Here is a 22,767-nt window from a genome sequence, read left to right on the forward strand (position 1 = left end):
CTGGCGCAGCCGCCCTCCATCCTGGGCTTCTGTGGTTGCTGAGGACCGGCTGGCCCTCTTGCCTCCTTCCAGTCTGTTCTGTGGCTCAGCACGTGTCAGGGGCAGGTCCAGGGATGGCCTTTCTGGGATACTGGGTGGGGGCAGGGCCTTCTAAGCCCCGAGTTAAGCTCAGGTCCCTGCACCCAGAGCGGGGCTTGGGGCTGTAACTGGATTCCCCAGACTCTGAGCATGAGCTGGTTTTTCCCCTTCTTGCTCACGCACTTTCTTGACAGCAGCCTCATGCCGGCGAGCAGGCCAGGACACTGGGACTCGGCTGTGTCTGACCAGCACTGGGCCCGCCTGGCCTGCCCCCCACACATGCGTTCCCCGGGCTCCTCTCCCCCCCGCAGCTCTCCCCTGTCACCCAGGGAAGGTGACAGCTGCCTCTGTGTGTGTCCAAGGCCATCATCCAAGGCCTGGGGGCATCTCAGAGACGGGTCCCACAGGAGTGTCCCCCTTGGGCGTGGGGGGCTATGGGTACCCACCAGTGGGGGCACCGGGTGTGGCCAGACGCTGGGAGCAGTACCTTCGCCCTCAGGCTCAGGGAAGCTTCCAGTCTTGAGGAGTCCTCCCATCCCCCCGTCCTCCCCCCAGTGCTCCCCGCCCAGCCCACAGGCCCAGGTTGCAGAGCTGCCCCCTGTCTTGAGATGTTGATGGTGGCCCTTTGGCCACGAGGAGGGGGAACCACCCCTTCTGCCTGCCCCCATCTCCCCCACCTCCCTGGCTTCTGCGCCCCTTAGGGTCAGGCCCTTTCAGTCAGCATCCAGCCCAAGGTTAAGGCTCTGCTCACTGCCAGGCCCAGAGGTCCTTGTTCAAGTACACACACACACACACACACACACTCACACTCACGCAAAAATGCACATATACCCACCCACGTTCACACAAACACACTAACTCATGCGCACAAGTACAATCACATAACATTCACACACAAACCCATGCACACATATTCGCACACACAATTGCACACAATTTACAGACACGCAAAGGCACACAAGTGCATATTCACACACAAATGTGCATGCACTGACATATACACATGCACACCCAACACGCTTAACACGTGGTCAGTCATGCAAACGAATTCGTATACTTCATATGCATGTGCGTGTGCACGCATAACTCACATGCGTGCACAGACATAGCCATTCACGTGTGCCAGGGAATCACACACAGGAACACACAAACGTGCACAAAGGCAGATGTGCCCACTCAGGCACACCTGCATGCACCCGCGTGCAAGTGTGCAGATATACGGAAATGCACATCTTTCATACCTGTGGCGGCAGACAGAAACACACGCACACGTGCACAGGACTACACGTGACACCAGCAGAAACACGAGTGCAGGTGCACAAAAATGCCTGCACATCCATGCGAAGGTGCCCTGATGAGGAGGCAGACGTGCGCAGATATTCACCCACGTGCACACCCGTGCACAAGGAGCACACGCGTGTTCACACAGCCACTCAGCACACCTTTCGATTCATTTGTGCTGGAGCTTTTCGTGCAGGTTCTCTGTTCAGACCTGCGGGGAACACGAGGTGGTCCTCGGCAGGGAGGGGGACCCCTGCTCCAGGGAAAAGCTGCGTCGGGGCGGTCACGGGCTGGGGATGGGCCCGGAGGTCCTCCCCTGGGGACTCACGCTCTGAGCTGTTTGGCTTGGCAGGGCCCTCAGGATGCTCCCTCGTAAACTTCGTAATAGCCGCCTCCCTTTTATTTGTTTGACCTTGACGACAATCGTTTATGATACGCATTGGAGCCGTGCCGTCTTTCTTCTGATTCATACACAAAGCGCTTGGCCAGCCTTCCTTCTCTGCTCCCGAGGCGCGGGGAGGGGCCCAGCGCTTCTCGGTGTTTCTTGTGGGGCAGAGGCAGGTCCCTGCCGCCTCTGTGTCCCACGGGGCAGCCTCTCCCAGGTCCAGGAGGAGGGCGGGGAGGATGCGGGAGGGAGCACAGCCGGTGAGGGAGGCACCCCCTGCAGCCCCGGGCCTGGGGTGGGCCTGGGGCAGGTCCAGGGCTGCCTGCCCACCGCCCGCCCTCTCTCCCTCGCAGAGGACCCCACATTCCGCTGCGACGCGTGTGATGAACTCTTCCCGTCCAAGCTGGACCTGCGGCGCCACAAGAAGTACGCGTGCAGCTCGGTGGGGGCCGTGCTCTACGAGGGCCTGGCCGACGAGCTCAAGCCCGAGGGCCTGGGCGGCGCGGGCAGCGACGGGCAGGCCCACGAGTGCAAGGACTGCGAGCGGATGTTCCCCACCAAGTACAGGTGCCGCCCTGCCCCGCCCTGCCCCTGCCCCGCCCCATCCCGCCCCCAGGAGCCAGTCAAGGGCGGCAGGGTTGGCGGGCCCTGGGGGCACAGAGGAAGCCCTGAGAAGGGCAGAGGTCACCCCTGACCCCTCAGGCCTGCCCAGGCTGACAGGCCCAAAGCTCCAAGGACAGGTGGAGACATATCTCAGGGGCAGGTACCCTGGCCTGCTCATCCGCCCCTGGGGACAGAGCAGGCCCGCCAGCTGGCGGTTGGAGGCCACCGGTGGTCACTGTTCTGAGCCCCCCATCCACGAAGGAGCCGCAAGTCACCAGGTTGAGCCACCACTGGCCCCACCATCCTGGCGTCAGGGCTGAGTTGTGGAGACAGACTTGGAGGAAGTCAGGAACACAGGCCAGGCGCCCATACGTGCAGGGGTCAGGCCCCGGGGCCACTTCCGTGGTGAGGTCCAGGACCAGGTTGGGGGAGGCCGCCCAGGGGCTTCCTGGAGTGCCTGGCCCTCGGACACACTTCTCAGACAGTGGGCAGGAGCAGGAAAGGGTCCCCCAGGGGTCCCCTCACCCCCACCCCAGGCTCCAGCCTCTGCTTCCCCTGGGCACCCCCACCTGTCCCGGAGACTTCACAGACGTGGGCACAGATGCCAGGCCAGCTGTGTGATGGCTGGACGTGGGCTCCCCAGCCCCTGGGAGCAGGGCCCCGGGGACCCATGTGGGGAGAAGCAGGCTGGGCAGTCCCAGTGTTCCAGGGACCAGTGAAGACCTTCCCAGTGTGCGCCCCTCCTCTGCCTCTGAGAATACCCTCCAGGGCAGCCCTGCAAAGTCAGAGTAAAACCCCATCAGGTCACTAACTGGCTGTGGGATAGCGGAGAATTGATGCCAATCCTGTCACGGCCCCCTGGGGACGAGAAACCCTCCACCCTGAACGGATGACTGAGAAAATAAGAGTTTGGGCAAATCCCGACTGAGGCCCTTGGCGGTAAGCGCCGCTCAAGAGGGTCCGTGTTTTCTTTACATAAACACATAAATCACAATTAACAACAGGGGAAAAGCTACAATCTGCCGGGTGCTCGAGAACCAGGCGTTTCTGATCTAAATGGATGGCTGGGCCCCGTAATTAACGGGCCATGATGTATTGCTGCCTTGCTCATGAAGATTAACGGTCATACCTGGGACAGGAGGAGAAGCAGGATGTCCCCCGAGAGGAGGGGGCTCCAAGCGCTGGTTCGTCCAAGTGCAGCAGCCCCTGCCCAGCAGCTGTGCCCGCCCCGCCTATCACATCTCCTTTGGAGAACCCCGGCCCTCACTCCCCGCTGACCTCCATGGTGTGTGCGTGGCGGGCAGCCTCTCCGTCTGGCTTGGCTGGCGAGCGACCCCAGGTCACTCAGAGGGGTGGCCTTGGGTCTCCTGGGCCTCGTCCCCACTCTGGGGCTCGTGGCAGTGTTGGAAGTTCCCAGACCCCGTTTTGCTTAGGCCCAAGATTAGCGTCAAGGTGAGGGTTGTTTTGAGCTGGGACCCCGCCTGCCGCTGGCTGCCTGGGGGGTGGTCTTGGGTGAGGGCCCGAGCCCTGTCCACGCACTGGCTTCCCCCCCATCCCACGTGGGAAGGCCGTGCCTTCCCGTCCATCCCCTTGTCCTGTCCAGGCGGGAGATAGACAGACCGGCTGCCAGACCTAACTCTGCCCTCTGAGCAGGAGGCAGTGGCAGGGGCCCCAAGGGGCTGCCGGGAACAGGCCGCGCTGGGCTGAGGCCCTTCCCTCCCGGGCAGTGGGCGGGTGGGGGACCCATGGTGACCCGCGTCCACTGTGCGCAGCTTGGAGCAGCACATGATCGTCCACACAGAGGAGCGAGAGTACAAGTGTGACCAGTGTCCCAAGGCCTTCAACTGGAAGTCCAACCTCATCCGCCACCAGATGTCCCACGACAGCGGCAAGCGCTTCGAATGTGAAAACTGTGTGAAGGTAACGTGGTCGCGAGCCCGGCCCCGCCCCTACTGTCGAGGTGCAGGTGACGGGCCCCCGAGTCGTTCGGGGAAGAGAGGAAGTGGGCCGGATAGCACAGCTGGGGAGGGCCCGGGGCCAGACCTGGGTCCTCTCTGGGTTCCTGCCAACGTGGCAGGACAGGCTGTCATGGGTCAAAGTACTGGAGCTTAAGAACGCTTCTGAGCTCCTGTTTCAAGCATCTTCAGGGTCACAGTTCTCTCGAGAATTATTGTTGAAGAAACACAGGCAAGGGAGGCCTGACGGCTCACTGAAAGCCATGCAGGGGGCCACCCACCGGGCCAGGCTCAGTGCAGAGGTAGAGCAGCCAGGGAGACCCCCACCCGTGGCCAGACCCAGGCCCGCAGGGCAGCAAGCAACAGGTGGGGAGTAACTCGGCGGCGTCTGCGTCCCCAGGTGTTCACGGACCCCAGCAACCTGCAGCGGCACATCCGCTCCCAGCACGTGGGCGCCCGGGCCCACGCCTGCCCCGACTGCGGGAAGACGTTCGCCACGTCCTCGGGCCTCAAGCAGCACAAACACATCCACAGCACCGTCAAACCTTTCATATGTGAGTGGCCCCCAGCCTGGGCTTCCAGCCCGTGAGGTGGGGGAGGTTGGGGGTCAGGCCAAGGTTTGAAACCCCCAGGCTCTTCCCCTCTCGCGGGACCCCGTTTGTCCAGAAAACACTCGTGGCAGCTGCTGACACCTCTGCCGCGAGAAGCCCAGGCCTGGCTGCCCTCCTGGTGCCGCTTCACCATCGCTTTGCTCCCGCGCACCCTCTCCTTCCGTGATTCGCCTGTCCTTGCTGTGCCCTCCTTGGTTCCTCCCCCTCGCTCGCCCCTCCAGTGGCCAGAGGTGGGCAGTGGGTGGTGAGGAAATCCGGGTCCTGCAGAAGGACCCAGCAGCCCACCGTCCCCCACCTCCCCTCCTCTTTCCCACATGCACATGCCGCCCTGAGCTCCAGCAGGTATGGTAGTCCCAGTGCTGCCCCCCAGGGTCTGCTGTTCACCCCCCAGCAGCCTTTGGGGAGCCCGGGCTGTGTGCCTGCCCTGACCCAGGCAGCAGGGGCCAGCCGTAAATTACTGGACCCCTGTCCTCATGGAGCTTACGGGCCAGTGGAGAAGACAGAGGCTAAGCCATACAGATCATAACGGCACACGTGACAGGCACATCACGGTGTGGGTGGGGGGGCGGGAGTGCAGGGTCAGGAGGCTCTCCAGGTGTCCAGGTGGGTGCTGCCCTGTCCACGTGCTGGGAGGTTAGGACGGTCTGTTGGGCGAGAGGCGTCCTAGCAGAGGGCTGGAGGAGGCATGGGGGTGAACCAAGGGGGTGCCTGGGGAGAGGGCTCGCGACAGGGGGCTGTGAGCACAGAGGCCTTGAGGTTGGGGTGCGTTTGGGGAGAGAGGGGTCAGAGGTCACAGGGGTTGGGTCTGGGACTCTGGTGGGCCACCGCGGGGGCACGACCCTGTTTCTCAGAGTTTGGAAGATATGGAAGGTTCTTCTCTGCCTAGCATTGCACCAAGTCTCATTTCACACGAGGTTTTGCTGAGTCACTGTTCATGCCAACACAGCCCTGACTCATCATTCACACCAGCATCGTGCTGACTCATTGTCCACACGAGATTGTGCTGAGCCATCATTTTACACACATGACCTCACAGCATCCTTACAAAATCTTACGGAGCGGGGGCCGCACTATGTCCAACTGAAGGGAACTGACAGAGGAGGAAACGCGTGGAAACGTTAAATGACCAGGCCCTCAAGGCTCGGCTGCAGAGCCCGGATTCCAGCTCAAGGGGCCTGGCTCTTGACCCCAGACTGGGCAGCCTGGGGCCTCTCGGGCTCCAGCACGTCATTGTGTGTGTCAGGGGTAACTCTGGGAGCTTGAAGACTTGGCTCTGGGTGTTTTCACTGACTTGGGGGTTGTGCAGGGCTGGACTCCTGCCCCAAAGAGGCCATGCTGACTGGCTTCTCGGGCCTTTGTTGAATAGCTGAGGCTGTGCCCCCATCCTGCCCACTGCCTTGAGCCCAAGCTTCCAGCTATCCTGCTAGAGGTGATCGAGCCCCCAGCCTGCCTGGGTCACCTGCTCCCTCGGTTGAGGAAGCAAAGGGAGAGAGCGCTCTGCCTGGTGGCCACCTCACTGGGGCCATCTTCCTCTTACCCACCACCCCTTTCACCCGCAGACCCTGGAAAGAGCATCCGAGTCTCGATGGGGGCAGGGCCCATTCCTTCTGGGAGGGGCCCGGAAGGAGTGAGCTGGGTGGGAGAAGAGGCTCGGGGCCGGGACTTTGGGGCTGGTGCATATCCTGCTTCCAGGATGAGCATCCCAGCAAGTCCCCCTGTGGGAGGAAGCACACGTGAGTGCATCTATCATAGGTTTCTAAGCTTTTCAGCAAGCTTGGAAAGGAAACTTGCACACAGGCTTACAAGTCATTGCTTCTCTGGGCGTGCAAATGGGCTTTGCGAAGTCTTGTTGGATTATAGTCACAACGTAAGTTCTTGTAACCTCAGCAGTCGGGAAGGGTCCAAGCCCACTGTTTCTGCTGCCCGCACGGACTCTGTGTGCAGGTGGGGAGGACACGGGGCAGCCTGGACGGGCCCCACCGGCTATCAGCAGCCCTCCGCCTCTCGTCTGTGCCCGGTGCCCACCTTGGGCCTTGGCTTTTGGCCAAGGGGGTAAAGCGAAAGAGAAAACCCCAAACTTGGCCAGGTGCCATGTATGAGAGGGAGATGCAAATGTTAGAAGTTAGATTAGACGTGAACGTCAGCCTGCGCATCCTCTCGACCAGGGCAGAGCATCCTTTGGCCCACGGTTAAGGGAGTCAGGTTTGGAAAGGAAACTGCGAACAAATGAGCAGAGGGTAAATGATACAGCGCTTCTGAGAAAAGATGGGCCACTGGGGGAGCAAGGGCTCACGGCGGCCGGTCACTCGTGCACAGACTCCATCCTCCACTGGGCGGCCCCTGGGCGCCCACACACAACACACATGATGGGCACCAAAACCTGCCCCAAGTCCCAGCCTCACTGACCACACAGCCCAAGGCAGCATGATCTCCTGGTGGGGTGTCTTGCATAGGGAAACTCAAGTGTGAGGGGTCGGGGCGAGGGTGTATCCGTGCACACAGGCAGACAGGCTCCTGTGGGCACTTTTTAGAAAGGACCTTCTTAGGAGTGAGTATGTACATGTGCGTGTGTGTGCATGTGTATGTGTGCATCCCTGCACATACCCTACAGGAGAAGAAACTGCTGATCAGAATAAGTACTGGCCAGGGCCCCTCTGCATCCCAGCAGGGCCTGGGGCACCAGCCACCAGGCGCTGGTCCCACGTCCAGTTCAATGTGGGCTGCCCAGGCCTTTCCCAGCCCCTGCAGGCAGCCACCTCCCGTCACCGGCTCTAAGCCAGCGGTCAGCCCTCCCAGGGCCAGGACCTGCCTCTCCAAGGACCTCAGTCTCCCAGAGGCCTCTCTGTAGCCCCAGCATCTCTGCAGGATCCCTTTATCGTGTGAGTGGGTGAGTGGGAAGCAAGGGTCCCAGGCTCCCTGTGCCCAACCATGGCCACTGGCCCCAGGGGCCCCTCCTGAGAGCTGCCTTGGGTGGGAGCCTGCTCAAGGCCAGTTTCCAAGCTCGGGATGGCAGCAGCCACTCACGAGGTGCCACAGAGGCCTGCTCTGCGGGGCAGAGGGTGTCACAGAGCCTATTCGGGGGCCGGGGATACAGCAAGGTATCACTGGTCTGGCCAGGTGCCCTGAGCTGGGGAGCGGCCTTTCTCCCCGTCGGGCTGGCAGAGGCCTGTGGGTATTTATAGACCATCTGTGGAACAGCCTCTCTGCACCAGCCACCTCCCAAAATGGGCAGATTTGATCAAATGAGGCAGTACTCTTCCCCCTCAGCCTTGAAAACGTCCCGCCAAGCCAGACGACCAGGAGGGCAGAGCCGTTCATATAAATAGATATTGTGATTAAAGAACGCGATCGTCTGAGGGCCAGCACTCCCAGCTAGAGTCGCGGGACATCAGGCAGCGGAGAGTGTGCGGTGAGCAAGAAGCGCACTGAAATCATTGTTTCCACTGGGGCTGCATTTAAGAAGCAAATTGGGGCTTCCCTGGTGGCGCAGTGGTTGAGAGTCCGCCTGCCGATGCAGGGGACACGGGTTCGTGCCCCGATCCCGGAAGATCCCACATGCCGCGGAGCGGCTGGGCCCGCGAGCCATGGCCGCGGAGCCTGTGTGTCCGGAGCCTGTGCTCCGCAACGGGAGAGGCCACAGCAGTGAGAGGCCCGCGTACAGCAAAAAAAAAAAAAAAAAAAAAAAAAAAAAGAAGCAAATTGTCCTGCAGAGAGAGACACACACAATGTGTGTGCGTGTGTGTGTGTGTGTGTGTGTGTGTGTGTGTGTGTTCATTCCTCCCTTGTTGGTTAGAAAAACAAGAGCAGAAAGAAAAACTGGCAGTTGGCCGACACTCAACTCACAGGCCGTTGGGAAAATGGCCGAGACTGGGTCCCCAGGGCCTCTGGGTCCTGGCGTTTGGCCCCGGCCGCCACCACCCTCTCCCGTTAAGAGCAGAGGCCAGCGTCTGGCAACCAGAGCTGGTGCGGCCTCTCCATCCCAGTTTGGAGAGGTTTCGATTTTCTCAAACGTGGAACTAGCCCTCTCCACGTGGCTCCCCTCCCATCTCCACCTTCAGGCCACCCCCAGACGGTGACCTCACACAGCCAGGACCCGTGCTCCCACAGCCCAGCCTCCAGGACTAAGAACCCCAAGGGGCCGGTCCCTCCTGAGGCCTTCCTGTCCTGGGTGCAGGTCACAGGGCCTGGGACAGAAAGAGGGCAGAAAGCTGAGAGCATTTTAAACTTTACAAAGTGCGAGACCTAGCCCGGGGGTCGGTGTTTCCCTCGCCGCTGCTGGAACAGCGTGGCTGACATGGCAGGGAGGGTGGATGGGCGTTCTGGGCGGCTGGTGCAGCTGCAGACGTGATGGTGTGCCACGACTTTGTCTGTCTCTGGGAACGATTCTGAAGGCCTTGGCGCCACATGGCAAACTCATGGGGGCTAGGAGGGCACAAAGAGCAGCAGGGCCCCTTTCTCCAGCAGAGGAGGTTGAGGCAGCTGGAGACCTACCCAGGCTGGCCCAGGGACCCCAGGGAAGGCACGGGAGTGTCCTCGCTAATCCGTGCTGGTCACCAGAGGCCAGTCCCAGATAGGGTGCACAGGCATCTGTACGTATGCGTGCACACGTGCGTGTGGGCACACGGGCATGACTACGATGTACACACGTGTGTGGACATGCACACTCGTGTGTGACACGTGTGTACATAAGCACACATGTGCCCACTGACACGTGTATGAGCATGCATGCACGCACACACATGTGAGCACATATGCAGGTACTCTCACACAGTGACCCATATGCCCATACGCGCGCACACACACACAGGTGCTCACGTACCTCAGCGCACGCTGCTCCCTGTCACCGAGGCCAGAGCGCCCCGGTCCCCCCCGGACCCTGCTGCACGGGTTTCCCGTCATTTCATAGCTGCCGGTCTTCGCTTCTGCTGACGTTTCAGGTGAGGTCTGCCACAAGTCCTACACGCAGTTCTCCAACCTGTGCCGCCACAAGCGCATGCACGCCGACTGCCGCACGCAGATCAAGTGCAAGGACTGTGGGCAGATGTTTAGCACGACCTCTTCCCTCAACAAGCACCGGCGCTTCTGCGAGGGCAGGAACCACTACCCGCCGGGCGGCGTCTTCGCCCCGGGCCTGCCCCTGACCCCCAGCCCCGTGACGGACAAGGCCAGGCCAGCCCCCAGCCTCAACCACGCCGGCCTGGGCTTCAACGAGTACTTCCCCTCCAGGCCGCACCCGGGGAGTCTGCCCTTCTCGACGGCGCCCCCCGCCTTCCCCGCGCTCACGCCCGGCTTCCCGGGCGTCTTCCCTCCGTCCCTGTACCCCCGGCCACCCCTGCTACCTCCCATGCCGCTGCTCAAGAGCCCCCGGAACCACACGCAGGACGCCAAGCTCCCCAGCCCCATGGGCAACCCGGCCCTGCCCCTCGTCTCCGCCATCGGCAGCAGCGGGCAGGGTGCCACGGCGGCCGCGGGGCCCGAGGAGAAGCCGGAGAGCCGCCTGGAGGACGCGTACGCCCACAAGCTCAAGCCCCGGGGCAGCGACCTCTCAGACGGCAGTGACTTCGAGGATATCAACACCACAACCGGGACCGACCTGGACACAACCACGGGCACGGGCTCCGACCTGGACAGCGACGTGGACAGTGATCGCGACAAGACCAAGGACAGGGGCAAGGCGGCCGAGGGCAAGCCCGAGCTCGGGGGCAGCGTGGCTGCCCCCGGCGCCCCAAATAGCGTGGGCGAGGTGCCCGTCTTCTACTCCCAGCACTACTTCCCGCCGCCCGAGGAGCAGCTGCTGACAGCGTCGGGCGCCGCGGGCGACTCCATCAAGGCCATCGCGTCCATCGCCGAGAAGTACTTTGGGCCCGGCTTCATGGGCATGCAGGAGAAGACGCTGGGCGCGCTGCCCTACCACTCCGTGTTCCCCTTTCAGCTCCTGCCCAACTTCCCCCACTCCCTGTACCCCTTCACAGACCGCGCCCTCGCGCACAGCCTGCTGGTCAAGGCCGAGCCAAAGTCGCCCCGGGACGCCCTCAAGGCCGGTGGCCCCAGCGCCGAGTCACCCTTCGACCTCACCACCAAACCCAAAGAGGCCAAGCCCGTCCTGCCGGCGCCCAAGGTGCCCCCGGCCCCGGCGTCCGGCGAGGAGCAGCCGCTGGACCTGAGCATCGGCAGCCGCGTGCGGGCCAGCCAGAACGGAGGGACCCGGGAGCCCCGCAAGAACCACGTGTACGGCGAGCGCAGGCTGGGGGCCGGCGAGGGGCCGCCCAAGGCGTGCCCGGCGCAGCTGCCCCAGCAGCCGTCCCTGCACTACGCCAGGCCGTCGCCCTTCTTCATGGACCCCATCTACAGGTAATAACATGCCCCGCCCTCACCCGCTCTCCAGAGGGGCCGCCACCCAGGTGGGCCGCCAGGCGGGCGCGGCGGCGGGAGGGGACGCTCTCGCCTGCCCCCCCAGGGCTTCGTTCCTCTGCCTTTGCGGCTTCAGCAGGCGCCTCGGCTCTGGGGTGTCCGTGCCCCTTGGGGCCCATGCCCGGCTCGGCCCTTTCCTGGGGTGGGCAGCTGGTGGGGTCTCCTGGGCACCCCTGGCTCCCTTTCGCTGACAGCCGCTGGGAGACCCCCGCCGTCCTCTCTCGAGCCCATACGTCCCCCCACCCCACCCCCACCGACAGCCTGCCCTCAGACTCCACCCCAGACATCCACGTGCTGGAGGCTTCAGCCACCTTCTCTGGACAGACTCTGCCCATGACACTCCTGGCTCTTCCCTCTGCTTCAGCATCCCTGCTTCCCTGTGGCTGCTCCACGGCTGGGGCTTCTGGTGGCCCAGGGGAGAGCAGAGGAGGAGCTGCTGGTCCCCAGTGGGAGGAGGGAGAGGAGGGAAGGAGGAAGCTTTGGAAGGTTTGCCCCAAACCAGTGTCCCATTCCCCTGGTACCTTCCCAGTGAGGGGCCAATTGAATCCCCTTCCCCGGTTTCTGGGCACGGTTTGATCAGGTGGGTTTGTTAGGTGAGAGGGGCCTGACCTCCCACCACACGTGTCCTGGGGGTGCTGGGCAGGCTGAGCCCTGAGGAGGGGGCTGTGCCCGTGGACGGGTCTGGGAGGGGGCCTGGAGGGGCAGGCAGGCAGGCGTGTTGGTTCAGCCCCTGATACAGGCCCACGGCTCTGTGTGGGAGGGGCCCGTGTGCACACACGTAAGTGTGTCCACACGGACATTCAGGGAGCATGTGGCCGCCTTGAGGGCTTGCATGCCTGCTATTCCCCAGGGGCCAGGCAGGACCTGGGGATGGGTGTGCAGGTGAGGTCACCTCTGCTAAAGGTGCAGTGGAAAGAAATGATGGCAGAGCTGCCAGCGAGGGTGATGGGCCAGCCTCCTGCCCCGCCCTCTGGCGCCAACTCGGGTCCCCGCCCTCTGGCGCCCACTCGGGTCCCCGCCCTCCACGCTCACCCGGGGCCCTGGCCGGCCGGTGTCTGCTGCCGGTCCCGTTTCCTGCCAGGTCCTGCTGGCGTCATCACAGGAAACATGAAAAATGCCCCCCTTGGGTCTTTCTTTAAGAACACGCCATCCATGGATGGTTTGCTGACAGCGGCTCATCGGGTTTCTGGGGCGAACATGGCCATCAAAGGCCCAGGGAGCATCTGCCAGTTAGAATGAGAATCTCTGGGACCCACGGGGAGCCAGGAGACACCTGGGGCTTGAGGGAGGATGCCCCCCCGGGAGGAGCTGCCCTTGTGCACAGGATGGGGGCAGGACTGGAGACCTAGGGAGGGACGCTTCTGTCAGGCCTCCAGAGTTGGAGCCAGCAGGCCTGCGAGAGAGTCTCGGTTAACTGTTCCTGCTCAGTCCCTGGCCTCCTTGTCCACCCCGTCCCAGCTCTCCTCCTGGACCCCAACCCTCCTGTGCCCCTTGCCTCCCCTTTCCAGGCCTGGTTTAGGGCCTTGGGCCTTTTCCTGGAAGCTGGGGGAGCAGCCAGTCAGGCCCCGAGGCGGGAACGGGCCACAGGCGCCCCCAACCCGGGTCCTGTCCGAGCTCCTCCGAGACCCGGCGTGTGCTCGGCTCTTGCCCTCAGGATTTAGAGTACAGTGGCTGGTGGAGGGGCTGCCTGGCCGCCAACTTTGTACACAGGCACCAGCAAAATGCCCGAGAGTGGATTAGCTCCAAATTTTTTCCCCACCGCCCCCCAAGCCCAGTCAAGATAAACACTCATGGTGTTGGGAAGATTCACCTCCAAGTGAAGGTGTGGGCGACTGTCACTGCCTGTTAACAGGCTGGCCCAGGGCTAGGGGACAGGGTCCCCTCAGCTCCTGGATGGCTCTGGGGTGACTCCAGCGAAACTCCCCACAGGCCATGCCCCGGCAGTGACTGTGGACGTATACCCACAATCCTCCCCCACCAGGTTGGAGGAACCCTAACACTGCCAGGCTGGCAACCCCCCAGCCCTTCAGCCCCTCTCACCATCACGTGCTGCTATCTCTGCGAGATGGGCTGGGGACGGTGTGGTGACAAAAACCACGCGCCTTGGAAGAGTACGTGTCCACTGGGGTCTGTGGGGTCAGCTGGCGGGGGTCGCTCGGAGCAGCTCGCTGGGCTGTCGCTAGACACAGAAGTCGGGAAAAGGCAGAAGAAGACATTTAACAACCCCCCGACGTGGGGCCCCTTCCTCTCGGCCCACACCACGCCCCCCAGGGGGCCTTGTTGAAAGGCCAACTCAGTCCAGCTTTGAACAGGGCCTCTGCTAAGCCCTGCAAAGCGAGGTGCCCCTCAAGCCAACTTCCCACGTAGAGACCACCTCCCCCCCTTGGACCCGGCTTGGGGTCTCGGTGGGGTCACCTGTGGCCGCCTGCACTCCGTGGGTGCTCCCGCCTCTGGGCCCCTGTCTTTGTGGCCATCCCCGTCCTGCTCCAGTCAAGGCCCCAGCCAGTCCCCTGGGGGCAGAGCTGAGCCTAAGAGGGATGGGAGCGTGGCCCTGGGCAAGCGAGGTGGTGGGTCACCGCAGCTGTGGCTGCCTGTGGGGAAGTGGCAGGCCTCCCCAAATCCCACTTTGTAAATCTCGACCCCCCCAGGGGAAACTGAGGGAGGTGTCCTTGGGACACAGTAGAGGAGGGGTCAGGGAGAGGAGGGATGGCCACCTCCTCCGCTTGTGACTGACAGTTGTCCTGGCATTTGGGGAATGTTCTAGAATTGTCACCTCCAGTAGCTATCTTGAGGTTTTAGGTAGACCCTGCTTGGCTGCCGCGGGGAGGCCCTGCAGCGTCCCCAGGATGGAGACCTACCGGTCACTCACGTGTATCCGCCCAGTTGGGCAGAGCGCCCGTGCTATGGGCCAGGAGGGAGAGGGACGTGGGGTGTAGGTGGCAGCCCCCATGTGCTCCACATTCTGCTTCGGGGAGCCCTCGCTGGACTGACAGGCCAGCTGGCAGAGGCTGGCGCACACGGGCCCTTCAGAAGGTTCCTGGCTCCAGCATCAAGCGTTCATCACGTGCCTGGGTGCCAGCAGCTGGTGGGGGGGAGGGAGGGGGGCGGACGCTGGGGAGACTCGACGGGGTCCAGACCTGGGTGTGGTGATGGGAGCTCATGCTCGGGCAGGCGACTGTGAGGCTGGGTCACAGACGTCCCCACAGCGTCAGGTGAGACGTGGCCACAGGGAACATGGAAGCTGGGCCGCTGTGGTGGCCCCCCACCTCGTGACCGATGGGGCATAGGTGGGCGCCCAGAGGGGCGGGGGTCTCAGCCCCTCCCCGCCCAGCGCTGGGCCGCTCGGTGGGGTCCGTAACCCTCTGTGTTGCTGTCCAGCAGGGTGGAGAAGCGGAAGGTGACCGACCCGGTGGGAGCCCTTAAGGAGAAGTACCTGCGGCCGTCCCCACTGCTCTTCCACCCCCAGGTAAGGCCCAGCCAGGAGCCCCAAGGTCCGTACGGGCCAAGGCGCACACCCCAGGCGGGTCTCCGCTTCCCGTCCCTGCAGACCCACAGGTCCCTTTGAGGCTGGGGAGGATGGGAAGGGCCAGGACAGGTGAGGAAGGAGGGTGGTCCTCTGTGGGGGCACCCTGTGGGTCCCTCAGAGGCAGCCAAGGACCCCGGTCCACAAGGGGCCCCATTGACCTGTGACTCAAGCTCTAGGAGGGGGAGTGAACTTGCATGGGGCAGTGGGCAGCAGCTTGGATGGAGCAAACACAAGAATTCTGAATGTAGGGAGAACAGACACAAGAGGGCCAGGGAGGTGTGGATGCCAGCAGTCTCTCTGGTACGAGGGACTCGGGGATCTTTAAGGGAAAAGAGCAGGAGAAGAAGGACCTGAGTGCAGGGGTGCAGAGGCAGGGAGCAGGACAGCAGCAGAGGGACTGGCGTCGAGGGCAGGGCGTCCCAGGGGGCAGGGGGCAGGGGGACCGCCCTCACCCGGGGATGCAGAGGGTGGAAAGACCGCCTGTCAAGACTAGAATCAGGGGTCTGGGAAAGAGAATCCCCAAGTCTGGGCAGTGGCCGCAGACCCCACCAAGCCTACAGGCACTCCTGTGTCCCCCTGGCCGCGTCCTCCCAAGGGGTGGGCGCAGAGAGGTGGCAGAAGTGGGGGTAAGCAGCAGGGCCGGCGGAGTGCCCCTGATTCCCTGCCCCGGTGCCCACCTGTCCTCACTGCTTGGGGCCCAGGCCCCTCCCCAGAGCCACGGGCCTCCCCTTTCCCGGCCAGAGGGGCCGGGGGCTGAGCTGTGGGACAGGCCTGGACCCAGACTCCAGACCCGGGCATTGTTCTCTTGCTCCGAGTTTCCCGCCTGGGACAAACCCCCCGGTTTGTGGAACCTGTGCCCTGCCTGGGTTCACAGCTAAACTTAGAGCCTCCCATTGTCTTGCTGGGGCCTCGGAGTTTGGTTAAGAACTTCCCCTGATTTCCTCGGGACTGGCTGGAAAAAGCCGGCAGGCCAGCCAGGCACATCCTGTGTTTGTGTTTGTGCGGGAGCTCGGCCGGGAATATCTGATCAGGCGGAGCGGGCCAGGCAGGCCGGACCCTCCCAGGCCTGAGGAAGAGGGGCCTGGCGGGGGCCCGGCTGCCCATTGTCCCTGCTGCCCGCTCCCCCCACCTGCCACCTCTGCTGCCTGCCCGTGGGCCCAGAGCCAGGGGTGGGGGCGGGAGAGAGGACTAGTAAGTCAGCTGATTAAATGGTCTGAGGTCAGACCATCACTCGGACAGGAGAACTCGTGACCTCTACAAAGTCTAGGGGTCACCACTGCACGAAGACGCCAGGCTGCATTGGTCAGCTGCCTGGCAGGACCTTGCCAGGGCCTTTCCTTGCTGAGGCCCGACGTGCAGGTGTATGGGGTACAGGGTGAGGCAGTCCTGCCAGCCCACTGCCCCTCACCATCTCTGCGGTCCTGGGGAGTCTGGGGTGGTGGAGAGTCCCAGAGCCTCCCATGGCTGTGGCTAAAACTGAGACCCACAAGCAGATGAACAGCAGTCTGTATGCCCAGGTCCCATCGTCCAGGCCGTGGAGGGGCTAAATGAGAGGCTGGACGGCACCTGAGGGGCAAGGCCGTGTCCATCTGTACATCAGTGGGGATGGGTGGGGCCACCCATGGCTGGAAGCATCATGTGCATTTGATGGGGAGCGTGCCTGCCCCACAAGGATGGCGAGGCCCAAAGCCCTGCAACTGGGTGGAGCTGGCCAGGGCCCAGGCAGCAGCCCAGGGTCAAGGGAGGCCTCAGCCACTAGGATGGACCCCATTTTCTGTTTGTAAACCCCTTTCTGGTGTTTTATTGTAACCAGTTGGTTGTTCCCCAGCCTAAACCTTGAGGGGCTCGGGGCATAATGAAAGCTCTTCCTTTTCTGGTCTCATCCCAGTCTCCCACGGGACCTGGCTTGCAGCGGGCACTCTCTGGGAGAGAAGTACTGCTGAGGCCTGTGCAGCCCCCTCCCCTCTCCTGTCCCCCAGCCCCAGGGCCTCAGGGCAGGTGCAGCCTGGGATTCTGATCAGAACCTTGCCTGCCAGCTGGAAATGACCAATGCCAGGAGGAGGTGACTCCCTTCTCCTCGCCAGGCAATGCCTTGGCATCTCCAAGGAGCAGAGAGGCAGCCCCTTTGCCTGTGTCACCGTGTCCTGTGCTGTGCCACGTTGGGGTTATCATTCCGAACATTCAGTTAGTGGAATCCAACCGTAGGCTGTTGAATTTCCTTTTAGCACTTTGCCTGCAATTATGGCCTGCTGCCACTAGGTGCTGGTAGTGCCCCAGGCTCGTGATTCATGTTTTAACCTGAAACTGATTCAGGTAGCTATCAATTTTTCACCACTCCAAAGCGAAAAAACTTGGATGTAGCTCTGTCTTTAACCCAAACTAGCCATCAGGAGTGCTGGCCGGGGGTCGAGCCAGCAGGTCCTTGCTGGCTTGTTTCAAAGTAAAGGGCCGTGTGACTGCAGGTGTCAGCAGCCTGCATCACCCGCGTCTCAGCCAGCACAGGTTGGCTGGGGAAGGTCAGCTGCAGCTCCCCGAGCCTAAACCCTGGACTGTGACAGGGTTCCAGGCAAGGACAAGAGCAGGGCTGGCCACAGAAAGTGAAAGGACCCAGCCCAGTGGTCAAGAAGAAGGAGGAGACCACGGGTTCCAGTGACTACCTCCTTGTCCTGGGGGCCCATGACATGCTCGGTCATCCAGGACCCCCAGATGCCCATGGGGGCGGGTTCCCACGCGTCAAGAGAAGGGGCGGCTCGGGGGTGCCCCACAGTCTCTCCCGCTCTCCTGCCAACAGATGTCAGCCATCGAGACCATGACTGAGAAGCTGGAGAGCTTCGCGGCCATGAAGGCGGAATCCGGCAGCTCCCTGCAGCCCCTCCCCCCCCACCCCTTCAACTTCCGGTCCCCGCCCCCGACGCTCTCGGACCCCATCCTCAGGAAGGGCAAGGAGCGTTACACGTGCAGGTGAGACGCCGAGAGCCCCTGGGGCGGCCCCGGCAGAGTGGCCATAGGTGCCACGCTGGCCCGCGTGCCTGCACTTGCAGGAGAAAGCTCTCAGTCTCAGCCAGGGTACAGCGTGGTAGCAACTGATGGCCCATTGTTCCCTTGACGTCATTCCCCAGAGATATGCACGTGCCCCCCACCAAGCTGTGCTCCAGTGAGCACAAGAAAGTGCAACCTTGGCCAGCCGGTCGGAATTCGCAAGGCCGGAGGCTGAGGCACCGTGGTCAGTGTTTAACCACAGCTCTGGGGCCGGTGGGGAGCCCAGTGCTGGGGAGACATGGTCCGTCCCCAGGTGCACAGGCTTGTGCAGGCCGGTCCTTGCCGGCTCGGCCGAGGTCGGGCTCCGGGGCTGAGAAACTGCTTGGCAGCGGGGGGGTCATGGGGGGGGACGGCCCCGAGCGGGCCAGGGTGGGCCAGTGCCGTCTGCCCTGTGGTGCGAGTCCAGCTTCTCTGTGAGGCTCAGCTGGGCCCCGGGACTGAGGAGGGACTGAAATCCAGGGTGTGCAGGCGGGCCACCTGCCCCCAGGTGTGGGAGAAACAGCACCAGGAAAGCACCTGGGCACCCGGGTCTTGGTGGCGCGTCTGCTTCACACATCCCTCACCCACCCCTCCACTCCAGGTACTGTGGCAAGATCTTCCCCCGATCAGCAAACCTCACGAGACACCTGAGGACACACACCGGGGAGCAGCCGTACAGGTAGGAGCCCGCCTGGTAGGGGGTGCAGGCTCCTGGCAGACAGGGAGGGCAGCGGGTGGGAGCCAGCATGCTTGCCCATCTCACTTCCTGCGCCCCTCCCTCCTGGCCCCTCAGCCATCCTGCGCCCAGGGGCGTCGTAAAGGTTAGGCTACCGGAAGGTTCCCATCTACCGACCCAGAAGGGTGCCCAGGAGCAACCCTCCCATCTGCCGCTGGGGTGTCGACTGGAGCGGAGAAGCCAGGCCCAGGGGTGGTCTGGCGGGGGGAGCCTCAGCCTCACCACCACCCAGCCCCCCTCCGCCCCCCTCACCACGGCCGGCAGCCATCGCTGACCTAGCCCTGGGCAGGGGACCAGGGCAAGCGCCTAAGGCGGGGTGGGCCGGTCTCAGAGGAAAAGGAGCTCCATGCAAATTCGGGTCTCACCCAAGCATGGGGCGTCCTGAGGGATTCCTACATCCCCCCAACCACCCTGGACGGACGCCGCCTCTGCCCCCAGCCTCGCTCCGCGGTGCCTGGGCTCCTGCCTGCAGAGGTGTGGCCACAAGCGCATGGGGGGTGTGAGAGCCAGTGCATTTCGTGTTCACAACTAGTGGAGACACCACCCCATTTCAAAGACTTGGAGCCCCAGGCTTAGGGACGCCCCTGACCTGCCAGGGGTCTGAGATCATGGCCATGGTGGTTTACCATTCTGGCCTTTCCCCTTGGTCCCTGGGGCATTTGTCGGGCAGGAAAAGAGCTGAGGGTAGTGTCCTGGCTTTTGGGGACCCCACCCAGGGGAACCCTGGGAGTCCCAGGGAATGGTGAGCATGAGACAAATTGGGGAAATGCTGGTCCCAATGCCAGGACGACGTTCTGGGCTGTCTGGTGAACAGCAGCCACCAGGAGGAAGGGATTTGGTGTGGTTTTAAGTTGGCAACATGAGATTCCTGTCCTCTGGCCGCCGCACAGAGCTGGGAGTCACCCACTGGCCTTGGAGATTGGGGGTGTGTCCCCATCCCTCGGCCGGGCGGCCACACAGCGACCCCTGCAAGTGTCACAGTCCCCATGCCCTGTCCTGGCCAGGTAAGCGTCAGCTCACGTCATCTGTTCAGTGCCCTCGGCCTGCCCACAACACACAGCCCCTCATTCCCCTCAAAAAGTGACTTACAATTTAACAGAGGCTGGTTTGGCCAGGTTCCCTCCCTGAAAAGGAGCCATGTGTGTTTTCTGTAAGGAGAACCAACTTCTGGACAGTGTTGCGTGTAAGAGCCCCGGGGGGGTCGGGGCCGTGTTTATAGAAGGATTTAATTCTCATCGATTTCCTTTGCTCTTTCCAATCTGTGAGTTTCGACGTGGGTAACAATGATTGCTTTGAAAGTTTGCGCTGCAAATCCTGACCACGTCTGGTTCAAGGCAGCCTACGATGAGGAGTTTGGGGTGTGGGACTGTGCTTGTGACGTCACCGAGGCTTCTGGGCTCACTCTGTGAATCAGAAGGGCTTGAATTGGAGAAGGAAAACGTGCAGGTCTGTCCACAGAAGCCCGTTGCCGGCGCAGGCGAGGTCTGATGAAAACCACCCGCCGCCTGCCCGGAGCCCACGTGTGTGCGCTGCGTGTGTGCCCGGACAGGCCCGGCTGGGGGGGACCCCTCACAAGCAAGAGAAAGACAGACCCCTTAGTGTGACTGACACGTTTGCTGGAGAGGAGGTCACACCTCTGCCCGGCCCAGCCCGTGTCCTGGCTTAGAGATCTTTGGGTGAAACTGCGGGGCGAGGGGAAGTTGAAGACACATTCCTTCAGGCTCCAGCCCGGAGGGCTTATTGAGATGTGGGAGGAGAGATATAAAAATTGGATTGGGAATGAGGGAGACCGCTTCCTTCATCTGTCCTGGCAGCCGCCGTGCTCAGGGGTCCCCCCAGCTGCTGCCCAGGGGTGGGGGGCCTCGAGTCACACTCTGGATGCGAGCGCTCGTGGACTGGCCGTGGGCTCCTGGCGGGACCTGGGATTCCAGCTTTAAGGATGCTCACCTCCCCATCTGCAGTGCGTTTCCTCCCTGGCTCCCCGTCTCGCTAACGGTGCTAAGTCAAAGCACCCAGCAAGGTCCTGTTACCATTTCCGTTGGGGCTACGGGTGGCCCATAGGTGTCCTTTCTTTGCTCGTTTTATTGTTAGGGCTGGGTTTCAAAATCTCTTCTTTCTTTCCTTTCCTGGCTTTTACAAAGACCAAAGGCGTTTCTCCCTGTGATGGCTGGTGTGGCCCCACTGGGTCCCGGGGAGGATGCTGCCAGCTCCCCGAGGGCCACTTCACCCTCCCCACGTGGTGCTGGGTCTCTACCGCGGCTGGCTTTCCCAGGGCAGCGGCGGATGCGGTCACAGCAAGGTCCCCTCAAGGCCCTTCCTGCCGCCGCCGTGGCCAGCGGGTCTTTGCTCTCCCGCCCCTGCTGGAGCGCGATGGTGTGTTATTTTAGACAGCATGGCCATAAATTTCACTAGCCACTTGTCAGCTTATTTACAACGCAAATCCCAGCTGCTCTGAGAGCCCTGCTCCCTCGCAGCCCTGGGCTCACCAGTCCCCTAAATTTCCAATGTACTTCTCTGGGCCATTTATTTAGATTAGGACCAGGAGAGGGCCAGATTCAGGACTCTGTGACCAAAGTGAATGCGTCGCTGCCCTCCCCGGCCCCTCCCAGCCCCGCAGAGGTTGTGGGTGGGAGGTCTCAGGTCTGTGATGAGCTCCTCATCCAATCCTGTTTCGTACTCAGGGTTCCCACTGCTCTGGGATAATGCACGGCCGCTGGTGGGGCTTGCAGAGGGTCCCTGAATTTCTAAAGATACAGGGAAGGAAGGCTGAGTGTGCAGGCACCTGTGTAGACCAAGGCAGGCGCACCATGCAGCCCGTGTGAAGCCTGTTGGACAGGCAGGGGGCGAACGCCCAGACCCGGGCTGGGGCCAGCTTGGCCTTGCACTTGCCCTACAGGAGAGCCTGGCACCACTGGGGGTGGAGGGTTTCTGTAACTTTGGGGGTGTGCTGCGGGCAGAGTGGGGGAGCGAGGCGGTGCAGGCTGGGACGTAAAAATCCTCCTTTCTGGACCGTTGAGAGGGGAGCGCCAGGTCACAGGACACCCGAGCATCTCTACTCAGCCCAGCCAGGGAGAGGGCTCAAGCCCCAGCCCAACTGCTCTGGCACCGCAGGCTGAGAAAGACAAGATAGCCACCTTCCCGGTGCTGGCAGCCAGGACGTGGGTCCAAGTCACGAGGCTGTGGGAGGACCAAGGCCCCACGTCCCAGGGACACCCAGGGGCCCGGAGGCAGCTCAGCTGCCCAACAGGCCAGCCTGGCACCTAGGAGCAGAGAAGGCTGAGGGTGGCTCAGGGGGAGCCCAGGGGGTCAGTGTGTAGATCACGGATGGCTCTTAGCCCATCTGCTGTGGAGGGAGCCAGCGTTAGCCTGGCCTCAGGCAGAATTTGGAAGCTTCTGGAACTGAGTAAATGAAGCCCCAGAATCACACCAGGGGAGCTGCAGGGGCTCCCTCTAGCTGGGCCCCTCTCCCCAGGGGCTATCCCACAGGAGGAGAGGTGGGGGTAACTTGGAGCCTCTCAACCTACCAGGACAGAGCTTCATAAAGCTGCCACCCCTTCGAGCAGGGAAAGCTCAACTCCTGGGTCCCAGTGGCGGCTAGTGGGGGCCTCAGGCTTCCTTCCTCGGGGGCCCTGGGAACGCTGAGGTTGCCCTGACTCCCCGGGCAGGGCCAGCCTCTGAATGTCAAGTGTCAGGCGGGCACCTCGGGTTTTGGTGGGCAGCACTGGGAAGGCCCCCGCCAGCCCGGCCCCAGATGGGAAGCCAAGGCCCCAGAGCGTCCTCAGGCACGTCCCCGTGCACATGACTGAGTGCTTGTGACCAGTGCGCTGTGCTGGAGCACGGCCACCGGCCGCTGTAGGAATGCCAGGCCGCGTCCTCAGGACAGGTCCCCGCGCCTTCCAGCCACGCCCTCTGGGTGAACCTCGTGTCCCGAGCTCACGCCCCGCTGCACTGGCTGCATAGACTCTGCCTCCTGAAGGGCTCGGCCAGTCAGCGTTCTGCCGTGCTCACCTCTCTGCTTGTCGCTCCATGGAAGCTCGTTTCCAAAGCAGGAAGAGACCTGAGCACAGGGGTGGATGTTTCGGTGCACCTGTGCTTCTGAGACTTGGACGAGCATCCCTGGAGGAGTTCTGAGGCCAGGTGCACACGAGCGTGCCCACCAACAT

The 22,767-nt window shown here is 62.6% G+C and overlaps 1 protein-coding gene across 2 annotated transcripts in view; it reads left to right on the forward strand.

Moving 5' to 3' along the window:
• PRDM16 (PR/SET domain 16) overlaps positions 1 to 22,767 on the forward strand; it is a 322,086-nt gene that overhangs the window by 289,640 nt on the left and 9,679 nt on the right. For both annotated transcript variants that reach the window (XM_082615285.1, XM_082615284.1), the window contains exons 6-12: positions 2,098 to 2,311; positions 4,120 to 4,267; positions 4,703 to 4,856; positions 9,851 to 11,264; positions 14,706 to 14,790; positions 17,642 to 17,811; positions 18,470 to 18,547. In XM_082615285.1, the coding sequence (XP_082471411.1) occupies positions 2,098 to 2,311; positions 4,120 to 4,267; positions 4,703 to 4,856; positions 9,851 to 11,264; positions 14,706 to 14,790; positions 17,642 to 17,811; positions 18,470 to 18,547 (2,263 nt within the window). The remainder of the gene's footprint in view (positions 1 to 2,097; positions 2,312 to 4,119; positions 4,268 to 4,702; positions 4,857 to 9,850; positions 11,265 to 14,705; positions 14,791 to 17,641; positions 17,812 to 18,469; positions 18,548 to 22,767) is intronic.

This window comes from Mesoplodon mirus (assembly GCF_964341445.2).
Source record: "Mesoplodon mirus genome assembly, chromosome: 3".
Lineage (NCBI taxonomy): Eukaryota > Metazoa > Chordata > Mammalia > Artiodactyla > Ziphiidae > Mesoplodon > Mesoplodon mirus.